Genomic DNA, 16601 nt, shown 5'->3' with positions numbered 1-16601 from the left:
GCCCAAGTTTGAGGAACCCTGGACTAGGGTGATGTTTGCCTTTTCCAGGAACTCTTCTCTTTGTGAGACTTTTGTGGGTGAGCTGAGAGTTTGTTTGGACCCTGGGCGAGAGCCCAGAGGCTGAGAGGTTGAGTGTGTCGGAATGAAAATGAATTGCTATTGATTTGTATATATTAGTAACTTTGTATGAATGTAGGGTTTTTATAAGCAATTGTGTGTTTTTGTAATATTTCATTTGTTTGCTGCTGCTTCTGGGTTTTTTTGGTGCACTTCTTGGATATATTTTTAATATATTACGTGGTATAGAAATTAAACAATCAAGAATCAATGTTTAGCCAGTGATCTATGGCTCTTCCCTGAAGCACCACTGGGCTATCTGCTTGCCCCAGCAGAACTTAAAAACTGGGAAGTGTGCTCATCCTATACGGTTACATGTTCTTGTTAAAACTCCGAGAAATCACACCTTTCGTCAAGCAGCTTTTAGCCCTCCTGGTGGCAGGAGAGCTTGAAAAGAGTTATGGCAAAATATTCCAGTGTGTTGAATATATTGCCCTTGATGTGCTCTTTTCTTTTCCAAATGAGCCTGCCTTTCCGCTAGCAAGGCAAAGGATTCATTTAACTGCATGGTGGGGTTTCTGCTTTTGCAAGATCATAGCGAATTCCCCATCTGCAATACTTCCTCTCTTGTTACATTTTCAACGAGCTGTTTATAAGCTACAACTTTCCCACAACAAAGAGGGGATAATTGATGATTAACCGAGAAAACAGCCTGCCTTCTCCAACTGGAATCTATTTTCCTTTTTCCTTTTTTTTTTTGTGCACAATAAAAATGGCCAATTTTTAAATCAGCCAGAGAATAGTGTGAATGCATGTTTTAAATATGCATATATAAATATTAGGGGTGGGGTAGGGCAGCCTGAGTAGCAGGGAGGGCAAGTTTAACCTTTTCACTCCCTGCTAGAAACTTTTAGACACAGAGCAGTGTTTTCTAGCCAAATAAATTACAAGTTAAGAATAAATTTGGGGGGTTGGGGGAGGGGTAGAGGCAGGAACTGGAAGTGACCAAAAATCTATCTGAGCACGCACGCTTAACTACAATGGCAAATGTAATAAAACATGTCTCTTGGTTGGAACACAAAACATTGTTTTTATAGTTGTGCTGTTAAAAAAAAGCATCTGCTGTATCAAATTATAGCTCTCCTGAATAATTTCAATCCATTTTCACAGGCAGGATCCCATTACAGTCACACAAAAATTGAAAACGGCGTAGTAATTTGTGCGCAAGCTCCCCCTTGAGGAACGGAAAGTTACTGCAGGTCTTCAAAAGCATCCTTCTGGGAAGCCCATTGCGACCGAGGCGCAAGGGAAAGAAACCTTTAATCAATAGGTAGGCAAAATAAGGCCCGGGGGCCAGATCCAGCCCAATCGCCTTCTAAATCCAGCACACGGATGGTCCAGGAATCAGCGTGTTTTTACATGAGTAGAATGTGTCCTTTTGTTTAAAATGCATCTCTGGGTTATTTGTGAGGCATAGGAATTTGTTCATTATTATTTTTTCAAAATATAGTCCGGTCCCCCACAAGCTATGAGGGACAGTGGATTGGGCCCCTGCTGAAAAAGTCTACTGACCCCTGCTTTTATTCCTTCTCTCCTACTTAGTCCATATATAAAATTGGTGCACCGACTTCACTGAGAAAGCGGCCATTGAGAAGTTTTGAGGCAAATGTGGAAGAAGTGGCTTGGGTTCCAAGATGTGTATTCGCAGCCATTTTAAGACAAATCTTCATCATTTGCCCTTCCCGGAATGTTGCTATAGAGTTCTCTGAAGCGTAGACATTTCGAACATTCATTTAAATAAGCATTTTGAGAGGGTTTCTCTTAATGCGCAGATTACCATGGAATTTGTAGAAGACCGTAATGAAGGAGTGGAGAAACATGTGGCCCTCTAGGTGTTGTTGTTGTTTAGTCGTGTCCAACTCTTCATGACCCCATGGACCAGAGTACGCCAGGCACTCCTGTCTTCCACTGCCTCCCACAGTTTAGTCAAACTCATGCTGGTAGCTTCGAGAACACTGTCCCACCATCTCTTCCTCTGTCGTCCCTTCTCCTTGTGCCTTCCATCTCTCCCAACATCAGGGTCTTTTCCAGGGAGTCTTCTCTTCTCATGAGGTGGCCAAAGTATTGGAGTCTCAGCTTCAGGATCTGTCCTTCCAGTGAGCACTCAGGGCTGATTTCCTTCCTCTAGGTGTTGCCATACTCTAACTTCCATCAGCGGCAGCTGTCAGGGTAGTTGGTCAGGGAAGATGTCAGCTTTGTAGTCCAGCAACCTCAGGGGAGTGACAAGTATCCCACGCCTGATTTAGGGTCTTCTACGAATTGCGACACAGACACCAAAAAGGACCACCATCTTCCACATGAGCCTGTCCTATTGGTAAGATCATCCCTCACAAGAACGTAAGGAGAGCCCTGCTGGATCACCCCAATGGCCCATTTAGTCCAGCATCCTGTTCTCACAGTGGCTGACCACGGGGCAAGAAGGATCCGAACACAAAAGCACTCTACCCTCCTGCGGTTTCCAGGAAGTGGTATTCAGAAGCATTGCTGCGTCCAACCGTGGAGTAGCCTGATCTCTGATGGTGGAGATACCTGGAGATTGTGGAAAGGGCTTTTCAGCAGTGCTGTGTCCCCCAGAAAGCAGTGCCAGGTGATGAATTTAATTACTTTTAGGCACCAGACAAAGGCCTGCTTATTTATTGGTAAAGGCAAAGGGACCCCTGGCCATTAGGTCCAGTCATGGCCGACTCTGGGGTTGCTGCGCTCATCTCGCTTTACTCGCCGAGGGAGCCGGTGTACAGCTTCCGGGTTATGTGGCCAGTATGACTAAGCCGCTTCTGGCGAACCAGAGCAGTGCACGGAAACGGCATTTACCTTCCCGCTGGAGCGGTACCTATTTATCTACTTGCACTTTGACGTGCTTTTGAACTGTTGGGTTGGCAGGAGCTGGGACTGAGCAACAGGAGCTCACCCCGTCATGGGGATTCGAACCGCCGACCTTCTGATCGGCAAGCCCTAGGCTCTGTGGTTTAACCCACAGTGCCACCCGCGTCCCGCTTATTTATTGAGGCATTTTTAAATGGCTAAGTGACATTTGCTGCTATCTTGCTACTGTTAGCGATTCATTATTATTATTATTTTACCTGTTGCACTGGTTTTTAATTCACCTGTTAAAATGCTTTAAAAAATATCAAGCAAGGGTTTTTGCTTTTGCAAATTAAGACTGTTGCATGGCTTTAAAATTATCGATCTAAAAATTTGTAAGCTGGTTTTGCTACCTCCCTCTACAGCAGATGAACCATAAGAACTCATGACATGGAATCTGCGGATTGGGGAGGGAGGCGGAATAAGCCCTGTCTGGCATATTATTCAAAAGGACATGTTAATCCTACACAGATTTTCCAGTTAGGTTTTGCTCCTGATCTGTAACAACAGAGTGGGCATATAGCCGATTTAACACCAGCTTCCCCACGAGTTTATAAAATTATTCGCTTTTGAGATTTTGTTTTTTAAAAAAAAAAAATCCCACAAATTTTGGAGAAGACGTGCCTAAAATAACAGGGCTCCTGCTCTCAGGTAGATGGTGAAAGAGTTAGAATTACCTGCCCAGAGAGCAGCCCACATGCATCTGCTTGAGTTGTTAAGAACACAGAAAACTGCCATATTCTAGGTCAGGCAATTTGTTCATCTAATGCAGTGTTGTCTACTCTGACTGGCAGAGTCTCAGGCAGAGGTAATTCATTCTTTGGCTACTTGGCCCTGTTAACTGGAAATGGGAGAATGAGTCTGGGGTCTTTTGCATTCAAGCAGGGCTCTACCACTAAACTGCATTCCCTCCTGTTGCTCTAGGTGTGTCCTGTTTGGAAGCAGGCAGTGCAGGGAATCATCCAGAGATGCAGCAGACAGAATACCCAAAGGCACTGCAATTCTGAATGATTAAATGATCCAGTCCTGATGCAAGAGAAATTGATGAACTACGCAGAACTGGCTAAACTGACATACAAACTGCGAGATAAGGACAACTGTGACTTCAAAGAAGAGTGGGAACTTTTTACAAATTATCTAAAAAGACAACAAAATGAACTGGACTCCTTGGCAGGTTTTGAATAAACATACACAAATCTACTGATGGTTAATATAGTAGATAGATAATATAAGGATTTATACAATTTTACAGTATGCAGAGAACAGTATGTGTTGAGAAATCAGAGAGAGGAGCTGAGGGAAGGCTTGGGGGGGAGGGTTTGTTGGGGAGGTAGAGGGGGAAAGGGGAAAATAATGAAGATGATATGTTTTGATATTTTGTTATGTGTTGAAATTGTTAATAATTTTTTTAAAAAAATACATAAATAGCAAGGCCACTTTCACCCCTCCCCCCCAAAAAATTATCCAGTCCTATCCAACGAGCAGAAGCAGTTAAGATTTCCCAGTGAAAGCTGGAGAACCATGCAAAAATGCAATGGGCAACCTCACTTGCAGGTGGGCCCAGCAGGAGTCTATCCTCATTTTATATCTCATGGTACCTCAGCTGCTTCGTTGCGACACACCGTTTAGGAATGTACTCGCCTAGCAATCGCCTCTTCCGTGCCAGCCGCCACCGAGAAGTGAGCCTGGTGGAGGATGAATGCCACCCTGCCCCAGAGATCTTAAAAGGGGCAGAACCTACATAGAGTTGAAGGTTGGGAAGGGCCACGAGGGTCATCAAATCCAGTCCCTTGCAAATGCAGGAATCTGGGCTGAACAGTGGGGTGGAGAGGCTCCTTCAGGTAGGCTTTCACTTGACAAGAATATTAAATTCTTTTTACTTCCTGCAATATCGCCGCGCAATACTTTTGCACAACTTGAAATAATGCAAGAGGGCAAAACAAAATAAAATTAGCAAGGAGAGGTTCAGTGCAGTGTTGTTTTTATATTGGTTTCCCCCTTGAGTCTGATAGCAAAGTCTGATAGCAGGGGTCAGCAAACCTTTCCAGCAGGGGGCCAGTCCACTGCCCCTCAGACCTTGTGGGGGGCCGGACTATATTTTTTTTTGGGCGGGGGGAATGAACGAATTCCTATGCCCCACAAATAACCCAGAGATTAATTTTAAATAAAAGCACACATTCTACTCATGTAAAAACACCAGGCAAGCCCCACAAATAACCCAGAGATGCATTTTAAATAAAAGCACACATTTTACTCATGTAAAAACAAGCTGATTCCTGGACCATCCGCGGGCCAGATTTAGAAGGCGATTGGGCCGGATCCAGCCCCGAGGCCTTAGTTTGCCTACCCATGGTCTGATAGCAACACCAGGGCCACAGGCAGAACTAACTAATCCAAGTGTGGCTTAAACTCAGAGCAGCTAACTTATAGTTCAGAACTGTGATCTGGATTCCCAAGCAATTCTTTTTCAGCCACTGACCCTCACCCCTACCAATCTGTGCCATGGTGGCAAACAGCAAAGAAAACTTGCTGTGTTTCTGGGGTGGTCAAAGACCAGCACCCAGTGGGGGATGCATATGGAGTCCTCCCTGATTATTAGATCATTTGATGAGCAGAGGGGGACATAAGCTGCACTGATCAGCTGGCATGGGGGGCTGTGTCCCCCTTGGTGTGTCCTGTGTGCGCAGCATGCAACACACTTCTGGCACACCCTCAGGCCTGGTGCTGGAGAGGATGGGTGGTGGGAGGGGAGCAAGCCAGAATTTCCCCCTCTGGCTCTGATTTTAATCTGAGCTGAATTTAGATTCTCCATGTCTGCCTCTTCTTTGAAGAGAGAGCAATGAGCTCTCAGAGCTCATATCCTGACCTCCAGACACATCAGGCTTGGTTGGCAGCATCTATATAGAAAGCCTGTGTTCTTCCACTGGGCTCCTCATATGAAGCTATGCTTCTTGTATTCTAAAGTCTTAATGGAGCAGAATCGGTTTGTTTCATTTATGCCCTTTCAGCCTTAAGCCAGGCCCCTAAGGTGGGCATGTGTCAAAAAAGATATAGATTAAAAACCACAATCCTTTATCATGGCAAGGCTCCCTCACTGTATATTTTCTGCGGATTGCTCCTTCAGATAACATAGCTGGGAATGCTGCCGATTCCCTCCCGGCCTCCCCACCGCTCAGCACCGGGCGAAAAAATGAAGCACGAGTTTTATCGGATGTTGCCCCCTCGCAAAACAAGAGAAATCGAAACAAGCAATACACACTCAAGTGAAATAGGTCTTTATATTTCATACTTTACCAGTTATGTCATGCTGTTTGAATGACTCACTGTAGATTTGATACTGATTAGGGCAGTGTTTCTTCAGCCACTTGCACACATCCTGCTGGGTCCACAGCGCCACCGGCTTGGTCAGTTTCACAATATTAGACTGGAAAGGCAGAACAAGGAAAAAGGCCATTTAGAGCAGACGTCTTGTCCCGCTTGGGACATTTATTCTGTGCCTCGCCTTGTATCAAGACACCAGTGCTCCAGAGCAGTCAACCTGGTGCCTTACGATATGATACGATAATCTTTATTGTCATTGTCCCATACAGAACAACAAAATTGAAAAAATCTACATCAGACATTCAAAACCAACAAGCCTGCTATCCCAGCTATCCCAGCCTGGCTAGCCCCCTAAAGACTCTGGTACCCCATAATTAAATACAATATACTCCCATAGAGACTACCTTACACTGTGTTTAAAACCAAAATTGCATTTGGATAAAAACTGTTTCTCAGGCAGATAGTCCAGAAGGCACAAGCTGAAAGAGAACATTTCCAGGGTGTGTACTATCCTACACTATCTCTGCACCTTTCGTATGACACCTGGAAGCACAGATTTGATCCAAGGTGGGAAGATGTTTCAAGATATTTTGGACTAAGACTTCCATCCACCCCAGCCAGCATTCCAGAACATCTGGAGGGCACCAGGTTGGCTAAGGCTGCTCCAGACTCTGTGCAGTCACAGGCATTCCTCTTTTTACAGAACAGTCAACAAAAGAAGGGATCTCACCCTGGCACTTTTCCATATGGCTGGCAATTAATAAATCAGCGCTCACAAGTACAGGTATCAGAGACATCTCAAGAGTTTAATGGCAGGTGGGAAAATGTTACCAGAGGTAATTTAGGTAACAATCGGGATAATCACTGAACATGCCGTCCCATCTCAATTAATGCTCTTTAAGATGAAAAGCAATTGTGATGTATGTCCTCACCACTCCTGTTGGTCCTCCAATGGATCTTGAAAATGCAGCCTATATTATTATAGAATCATATATGCATAGCATCATAGAACTGTAGAGATGGAAGGGACCCCAACCATCATCGAGTCCAACCCCCCGCAATGCAGAAATCTCAACCATGACAGCTTAAAAATCTCCTAGAAAGGAGAGTCTACCACCTCCTGAGGGAGACTGTTCTACAGTAGAACAGCTCTTGTCACTCTGATACCAAGAGGTCACTGAGAAAGGTCTGAGAAAGATGTCTTGATATTAGGACAGCCATTAGTGCTTTGACTTTCCAAATGAGGCAAGAGATAACAACGGATCTGCATTGTTCAATTCAAAGTGTTGGTGTTGACCTTTAAAACCCTAAATGGCCTCAGCCCAGTATATCTGAAGGAGCGTCTCCACCCCCATCGTTCTACCCGGACACTGAGGTCCAGCGCCGAGGGCCTTCTGGTGGTTCCCTCACTGCAAGAAGTGAAGCTACAGGGAACCAGGCCTTCTTGGCAGTGGCGCCCTCCCTGTGGAACACCCTCCCATCAGATGTCAAAGAGATAAACAACTACCTGACATTTAGAAGACATCTGAAGGCAGCCCTGCTGAGGGAAGTTTTTAATGTGTGACATTTTAATGTATTTTTAATCTTTGTTGGAAGCTGCCCAGAGTGGTTGGGGAAACCCAGGCAGATGGGCGGGGTACAAATAATAAATGATGATGATGATAATGATGATGTTGTTGTTGTTAGGGCTGTCATATGATTAAATAAATCCTAGCTGATCAACGGATTCAGTTGATTTAGAACAAAAATAGAATCGTAAAATTGTTGGCAGGGACCCTGAGAGTCATCTGGTCCAACTCCCTGTAATGTAGAAATCTCAACTAAAGCAAGCCATGACAGATGGCCATATTCTAACCTCTGCCTAAAAACTTCCAAGGAGGGAGAGTCCCCAGGGAAACCGTTCTAGTGTCGAACAGCTCTTAATGTCAGAAAGTTCTTCCTGATGTTTAGTCGGAATCTCCTTTCTTTTAACTTGAAGTCATTGGTTCGAGTCTGCCCTGCCCACTGCAGCAGGAGGAAACAAGCTTGCTCATCTTCCATATGCCCTTGAGAAATTTGAAGATGCCTATCATATCCCCCTTCAGTCTCTTCCTCTCCAGGCTAAACAACCGTTACTCATAAGGCTAGGTTTCCAGGCCCCTTATCTTGATCACCCTCCTCTGCACACATTCCAGTTTATCAATAGCCTTCTTAATAATTCACATACGCAACAGCAGTTTTGAGACGGGGAAAGTACTCTTTCCTTCTAATCTGGGACACAGAACCTGTGAACCAGGACAGCAGAATGCAGAATTAAGAACCAGGACAGCATTCACTAACCTGACACCATCCAGATGTTGTTGGACTAGAATTCCCTTCATCACTAACTAGTGGCCATGCTGGTTGGGGCTGATGGGAGTTTTGGTGTAACTTCTGGAGGGCACAAGCTTGGTAAAGAATGAACTCCTAAACAGCTTGTTTCCCCCTCCACTGTTTTATTTTGTGCCTCAGAGTACATTATAAAAACAAGAAAAATGAAATCCGCATACACGTAAGATATACAGTGGTACCTCAAGTTACAGACGCTTCAGGTTACAGACTCCGCTAACCCAGAAATAGTACCTTGGGTTAAGAATTTTGCTTCAGGATGAGAACAGAAATTGTGTGGAGGCAGCAGGAGGCCCCATTAGCTAAAGTGGTACCTCAGGTTAAGACCAGTTTCAGGTTAAGAACGGACCTCCAGAACGAATTAAGTTCTTAACCCGAGGTACCACTGTACAGGGAAGAGGAAGAGAAAGCATAATTTCAAAAAAAACCCCCAAAAAACCCCAACATAATTTTCTCAATTTATGAAAAGTACTTTAGCTGCAACTGATTTTCACTCATTTCCTTTCTCGTTTTGCAGGAAAATTGTCTGGGAGATACGAGTTTGTGTTTACACTTTATAACTTCAACTGAGTGTTGTCAAATCATCATCTTACAATCAGTCTCTTTTGTATGTCTTACTTTGTTTTTCAATATATATTCCATCCTTCAGTATTTCATCTCCTAGTGCGGCTAACCAAACAGCATTAAACAAAAATGACAAAACCGATCAAATTAAAACATGTTGAAAACAGCAGCACAAAAGCAATTCACAAGATATTTTGGAAGGCCTGGGAAAGAAGATATTTGCCTGGCATTGAAGAGACGTGAGGTTATGCATCTGGCAAGCTTCCTTGGGGAAAAGTTCCAAGAAACGAGGCGAAAAAATCAAGAAGACGACAGTCTCTGGATGCCATCTGCCTAACCTCGGAAGACAAGGACTCCCAGAAGGACCTCAAAAGATTATCTCGGTTTCCTTTGTGTGGGAGAAGGCAGCTCTTCACATCCCCAGATCTTCTCCTACTACTTCTAACACTACAACTAAAGGGCTACAGGCAACTCCTGTTTATGCGATTCTATTTGCGCACAACCGCACACGTGTGTGTTGCCGGGTATCCAGAAGTGGTACCCAGGAATGGGAGCACCTGGTCAACTGAGCCCCACCACCCTTGCAGGAGCTGGAGGGGTGTCGGAGCAGGCGCAGCTGATGTGCATGGGTGAAGTGAAGGACATGAGGCAGGAGCTGATAATGCAGGTGAGCTGCGCACAGGTGAGCTGCAAGTAAGCTGCTGGCCAGCTCTGTGGAGGCTCTTTTTATTGACACAATATGCAAACCCAGGCAGATACATTTTGGGCTGTGACCTTTGCACACCTTCCAGTCCCGAGATCGTGGGGTGGTACAAAGCTATTTTGGCACCTGTTTCCACCACATCGTTTCCCCTTGCACAATGTATGACGAACGAGACAAAGGTCACAGACAGTACACGGCAGACTACTGAGACCGCAAAAGGTTAGACAGAGGGCAAGATGTTCAGACAGCTGTGGCCTTATCTGTGAGGGGGAGTGTGCCCCGTACCCCAAGGTCACGTGTGCAGGCAGTGTGCTCCGCAGCCAGCGATCATTCCTACACATGGGGAATTTTACACAATTTCACATATGCACACAGAAGCTTGGAATGGAACCCCCACATAAATGGGAGTAGTCATCTGCACTAACCCTGATTCTACTTCCCATGTCGGACATAGTATGCTTCTGAAAAACAGTCTCTGGAAAATGCAGGAAGGAGAATGCTGTTCCACTCAGGTCTTGATTTCTGACTTCCCATAGTAGGCAATTGGGCGGGACACTGTGAGAGAAAGATATAGGACTAGATCCAGTGGTCTGATCCAGAAGTGCCATCCTTATGTTCTTAGGTCACCAGGTCATATATGGCTTTGCAGGTAATCCTTAGCACTTTGGAAAATTAAGCAGCAGCCAGTGCAGTTGTTTTAAACCTTATTATTATTATTATTATTATTATTATTTAATGAAAAGTGATCTAAAACAGAAGAGTGGCCAGACAAACAATACTGGAGCCCTAGCAAAGTACTAACAATGTATTCATGAGCACACTTGCTTGGCAGGCCTAGATTATTGTATTCTGTAGATTAAATGCCAATGAGTGCTCCTGCTGCAAGAATGTAATTATCACTGTTGAGGACAGCATGGGCTCCTCCCATTTGCTGGACCTCCAAAAACCTACAGCAAGGCGATGCATCCAGCAGCTAAAGGAACAATCTTCTCATTTTTAAACTGAGCACAGGAACACGGGCAGGGCACAAACTGGGAGCTCAGCACGCTATTTCAGAAACCGTCTCTTCGCAGAACGGAACCGCATCTTCCTGTGGATCAGCGGCAAATAATATATGCTTACTGTCACGTCAAACAGTAGGAAGCGGGCGGTAACAATACAACCCTGAGGTTTGTGAAAAGCAGAGGAATTCAATCAGACAGAAAGCCAAATTTTGGAATTCTATAATCAGTGTCAATCTGATTATTATTTTTTTGCAGCGTGTACAATAGCAGCAAGGCATGAAGACGCCTGCTGGAACAGACCAACAGCGCTAGTGCTGTAAACTGCTTCCCACAGGAGTCAAGATGAGAGCATAAGGGAATTCCTGTGGGAATTCCTGTGGAAACCCACAAACAGGACAGGTTCGCAACAGCAATTTTCCAATGGGAACTACTCCATAACCATTGTAACCAGCAGCCACTGTGAGAGCCTTATTCTCCATGACTTTGTCTAATCTGCTTTCTTGTGGAAGCAATCTTATTTAACAATCTGTTTGTGTGAAAAAATACACCATTTTCTCTGTCCTGCCTATCCCATGACTCAGGTGGATATGGGTTCTAGTCTTATGCTGTGGGACTGCAACTCCCCGTCATTCTTGACTATTTGCCGCACTTCTTCTGAGGGCCACCCCTACTTTTCACAGAGCATTTGCTAGCATAAAGAACATGCACCTGTACCTGCACAGGACTCAACCTGGGTCCCCTTGCCTTGCTGAAATTAGGCTCAGATTAAAAGCTCAATTGTAGCCAACATTATTTATGCATTTGTTTCTTTGAAAAACACTTGTTAAGTGCTTAAATTTTTCTAATAATCTCTACACGGTATGCACTAAAAGGTAAAGGACCCCTGGACTGTTAAGTCCAGTCAAAAGGGACTATGGGGTGCGGCACTCATCTCGCTTTTCAGGCTGAGGGAGCCGGCGTTTGTCTGCAGTCAGTTTTCCAGGTCATGTGGCCAGCGCGCACGGAAACACCATTTACCTTCCTGCCACAGCGGTACCTATTTATCTACTTACACTGGTGTGCTTTCGAACTGCTAGGCTGGCAGGAGCTGGGATAGAGCAACGGGAGCTCACTCCGTCGTAGGGATTTGAACCTCCGACCTTCTGATCGGCAAGCCCAAGAAGCTCAGTGGTTTAGACCACAGCGCCACCTGCATCCCTGCATGCACTATGTACAGTATTAAAACAATATCCATCAAAACAACAAGCTGTGGCATGTGCTTAGTTGTGGTTAGAGATGGGAAGGCCTAGAAAAAAATCAGGAAAAAATGGGGGAAAAACAGGGTTCCCCCCTTTTTTTTCAAATAAAAAAACGGCTTTGGATGGAAAAACCAGAAAAAAACCCTCTCTCCCCGCCCCCAAGTTTCCCATTCCCCCCCCCCCCAGGCCTTCCCATCTCTAGTTGTGGTGCACATCTGTGGTGTCCATGACAGTTTTTCCATTTTGCAAATGTGCCCAAGGCCTCTCAAACTCCTGGCATTGGCACTGCTGTTAGTTTGTGTGGACTGGCAGCACAAAGGGGTGTTCTCATCTCGCAAAGCTTGTGGTTGACCGGTGCTCCGATATAACCACCACCCTAAGAGGGAAATCACCCTTGCCGTAAGTCCAGGAGTCGAGTAGCATACGTAAACTGACCTCCCCACCCTGCCATATTAAGACATCAAATGCAAGAGAATCAAGCTCAGGGGCTATTAATGTTTAAAAACACAACCCATTAGCAACCTCTTACAAGACGAGAGGGCTGAGATGCCGTATCTTAAGCATAAATATGTTTCTAGTGCTAAATTACTGCCAAAGTGTCAAGACTATGTCTAAGCAGCCACTTATGGGACTGAAGGACTCTTTAAACCCCTGTCTAGGGAAAGGTTTATGCTGCTCAGCGCTCCTCTTCCTCAAGGATTTGTGTCTTCTTCTTCTTTTTCTTTCTCTCTTTTTTTAAAAGAACATCGATTCACTCCCTCTTAGGGGAATCTTGTCTGCTTAAGTTAAAAATAGCTGCCATTTTAAAAGCACCTGCATGTCTGTTTTTTAAGTAGACAGGAAAGAGAGAAAATGGCCTGTTTAAGATCCCAGGCCTAAAGTGCATTTTACGTTAGATGAAGACAAGGGATTGGCAGCAGGTGCTTAACCCCCATTCCCCCGTCCCCCAACTTAAAGGGGGCACCAGCTCTTGTACAGCCAAACAGGCCATGCAGTAAATAGAGTGCCAAGGTATCAACAGACCCAAGAAGAAACCCAACCAGCAGCTGCCTCTGGAGACCCCTTGGTTGTCGCTGTTTCAACTCTGCACTAGGAAAGGTGTCAGTCATGGGAATACTTGTTTATTGATACAGCTCAACAGAGCAAAAATCTCTAAGCGGTTTAAATAAAATCACTATGAATGCGAACAACACTGAATAAAATGTTGCAAAAGCCAAACGAAGTGCAACTGCAGCTCACAAATAAAACTGATCAGTGAGCAAAGCAAATAATAATGATGGTGATGATGATGATGTCTGAGTCCAGGAAAGCTTGGGAAAACATATAGGTTCTTAAGAGATGTTCAAAAGTAAATTTTGTCTTCTTCTTATTATTAATTATATTATTATTATTACCCCAGCCACTCTGGGTGGCTCCCAAAGAATATTAATAATAATAAAGTGATAAAATATCAAACATATCAATATCAGCAGTGTGGTGTAGTGGTTAAGAGCGGTAGACTCGTAATCCGGTGAACCGGGTTCGCATCTCCGCTCCTCCACATGCAGCTGCTGGGTGACCTTGGGCTACTCACACTTCTCTGAAGTCTCTCAGCCCCACTCACCTCACAGAGTGTTTGTTGTGGGGGAGGAAGGGAAAGGAGAATGTTAGCCGCTTTGACTCTCCTTCGGGTAGTGATAAAGCGGGATATCAAATCCAAACATTAAAAACTTCCCCAAACAGGATTGCCTTCAGATGTCTCCTAAAAGTCAGATAGTTGTTTATTTCCCTGACATCGGGTGGGAGGGTGTCCCACAGGGTGGGCACCACCACCGAGAAGGCCCTCTGCCTGGTTCCCTGTAACCTCACTTCTCTCAGTGAGGGAACTTCCCAAAGACCCTTGGAGCTGGACCTCAGTGTCTGGGCTGAACGATGGGGGTAGAGACGCGCCTTCAGGTATACTGGGCCGAGACTGTTTAGGGCTTTAAAGGTCAGTACCAATACTTTGGATTGTGCTCAGAAACATACTGGGAGCCAGTGTAGGTCTTTCAGGACCGGTGTTATATGGTCTCGGCGGCCACTCCCAGTCACCAGTCTAGTTGCCAGATTCTGGATTAGTTGTAGTTTTCGGGTCACCTTCAAAGGTAAACCCATGTAGAGCGCACTGCAGTAGTCCAAGCAGGAGATAACCAGAGCATGCACCACTCTGGCGAGACACCCAAATCACCCAAGGAGGGCACTGCAGAGGGTGGGTGCTATCTTCCAAAATGGCCCACTTCCATGTTGTCACCAAATGGCAATCCAACAATTTCAACTCTGAAACTGCTACACTTGCCTAATATTTGCAGTTGGAAGCCTTTCCCTGTTACAAGCGAAACTTTGGAAAGGGGAAAACTTCCATAGAAAAATGAAGCACTGGAAAAAATTCCGGGTGTGGACACTACACGCCCCCACTTTGCCAGATAGTTCAGCTGTCTTGACCTGCTATCATTCAGCTCCCTTTGTTCCTAAGCAAGTATCTAATGAACAACAGGCAACAGGAAGCTTGAGTTGGACTTGGAATGGTGTGTTTGTGTTGAAGTCCGGGGCACTCAGAAAATGGCGGGTGGATTGGTGGGTGGCAAGAAATATTCAACAGGGGGGGAAAAGTGGTTTAATCCCCAGTTTATTTCAATAAATAACCATTGTCTTTGTAAGATACACCTAATCAAAATGCACAGTAAAAAATGAATCAGTACAATAGCATGTGCCACTGATTTCTGATAATGCCGCTTGAATGGAGGATGTAGAAACTAGCCTGCTGTACAAAAGTAAAAAAAATGCATTATTTGCTCTGCCCACTTTGGCCTTTGGCACTGCCCTCCATTGTCACATGGATCTTCCCAGAAGTAAATGTGGCCCTCAGGCTAAAACAGGTCCCCCACTCCTTTTACAGATATTATATAGTACCTGAAGGCTTTTAAAACTATGTAGACAATCCTTGAAAGTGTATGGCAAACTACTTACAGAAGAAAAGATAAGCGAGGGGGAGTTTACTTGCAAAGGAACTGCATAAAAGAAGTATTTCTGATTCTGAAAAGTTCCCTCCCACAACGGATAAATCCCATTGTTATGTACTGAAGTTCTCACCCTGGGCCAGCAGGGGGATACTGTAGATAGTTATGCAAATAAGGGATCGAAAGTGACGTTCAGTGATTGGATAGTTTTAGAAAATTGTTACAGTTACATTGTACTGGAGCTCTATATAAGCAGGCTGACTGAACCCTTCAGTTCAGTTCTGTCCTGGCCTGTGACTAAAGAAGAGCTGTTTGAAGAATCGCTGTGTCGTCTGGTATGTTCACCCACAACTTAACACTGGCAACGAGGATGGGACGGATGGACAACAGAGCACAGCCAGATGCAGCCACCCTCTGAGCGGAGCTGAATCACTGAGCTGAAACACCGAGCAAAATCACTGAACAGAACCAATTCAGAGCTGACTGTTCTGGCTAGAGCACTGTGTTCCATCCATCGCCTCCACATCGGCATCGGACCCATGGCTTCACTTGTGCCTCTACCACCGTTTGCTCCTGCAGCGCCTGTATCGGCTACCATTGTGGCCTCCGCATCTGCCCAGGAGCGCACCATCAGCCGTGTGCTCAACTGGGTATGGAGGGGGTGGCCACAAGGGCCTTTTGCATCGGAGTTCCAGCCGTTCGCAACCTGACAACACAAACTCTCGCCCACAACTTAACACCCATCCCATCTATGAGACTCTCCCCACACCCTGCTTTTTGCAGGGGCAAGGTTGCAGGATAGAAGTCGCAAAATACCACGTTTATTTGGGGGCTAGCCTACAAAGCTACACACCACACTGAATGCAGATTTACTGTTTACGAAAAGCCACTGTAAGCACCAGTCCTTTCGCTTCAGAATTAATATTATTATTTTTAAAGATGGAATCGAAACAACTTCCCAAATCAATTTCTTTTGGTATTCAGTTTGTTTTCAGAACTGCAACAGCAAGGACTTCCTGTGGACTCTGCTAACGATAAAACTGACCACTCCGAAGGCAAAACAAGAAAAGGGGTGGTTGGGTGGGAGTTAAACCAGCAGATTTAATATGTGACATTTAATTTCATGCTCTGTTTGTTCCATTGTGCAAAGCAAAGAGTAGTTCTATCACAGGCTCGAAAATAATAATAATAATAATAAAAACCAAAATGATAGGCCGTGCATTATTCGACTGCATACTTCAGGAATGGCGACATTAGCACTCACGTCCTGCAGAAGCCCTTAATAACCAGGGAAAGTTTAAACAGTGACTTTACAAGGTATCTCGGCTGCTTTACAAGTGCTGCCTACAAAGCTTGCATTTCCAAGGTCAATGTATTCACCGGCACTTCCACATCTTTATTTACTGTCATTTTCCCTCTTTACCCAAGATGTCTGTACTTCAGAATGGGA

At 45.0% G+C, this 16601-nt stretch overlaps 1 protein-coding gene across 5 annotated transcripts in view; it reads right to left on the bottom strand.

Moving 5' to 3' along the window:
• SAMD12 (sterile alpha motif domain containing 12) overlaps nt 1–16601 on the bottom strand; it is a 210476-nt gene that overhangs the window by 153915 nt on the left and 39960 nt on the right. For 4 of the 5 annotated variants that reach the window (XR_013988293.1, XM_081012906.1, XM_081012908.1 and 1 more), the window contains exon 3: nt 6274–6403. Coding sequence is in view for 4 of the 5 variants with exons in the window: in XM_081012906.1 (XP_080869032.1) it covers nt 6274–6403 (130 nt within the window). In the remaining variant the exon portion in view is untranslated. The remainder of the gene's footprint in view (nt 1–6273; nt 6404–16601) is intronic. The other variant, XM_081012909.1, reaches the window with a different exon arrangement.

Source organism: Podarcis pityusensis (genome assembly GCF_964106645.2).
Source record: "Podarcis pityusensis genome assembly, chromosome: 7".
NCBI classification, from domain to species: domain Eukaryota; kingdom Metazoa; phylum Chordata; class Lepidosauria; order Squamata; family Lacertidae; genus Podarcis; species Podarcis pityusensis.
The sequence above is the reverse complement of the archived record's forward strand: the minus strand, read 5'-3'. Positions and strand labels throughout refer to the sequence as shown.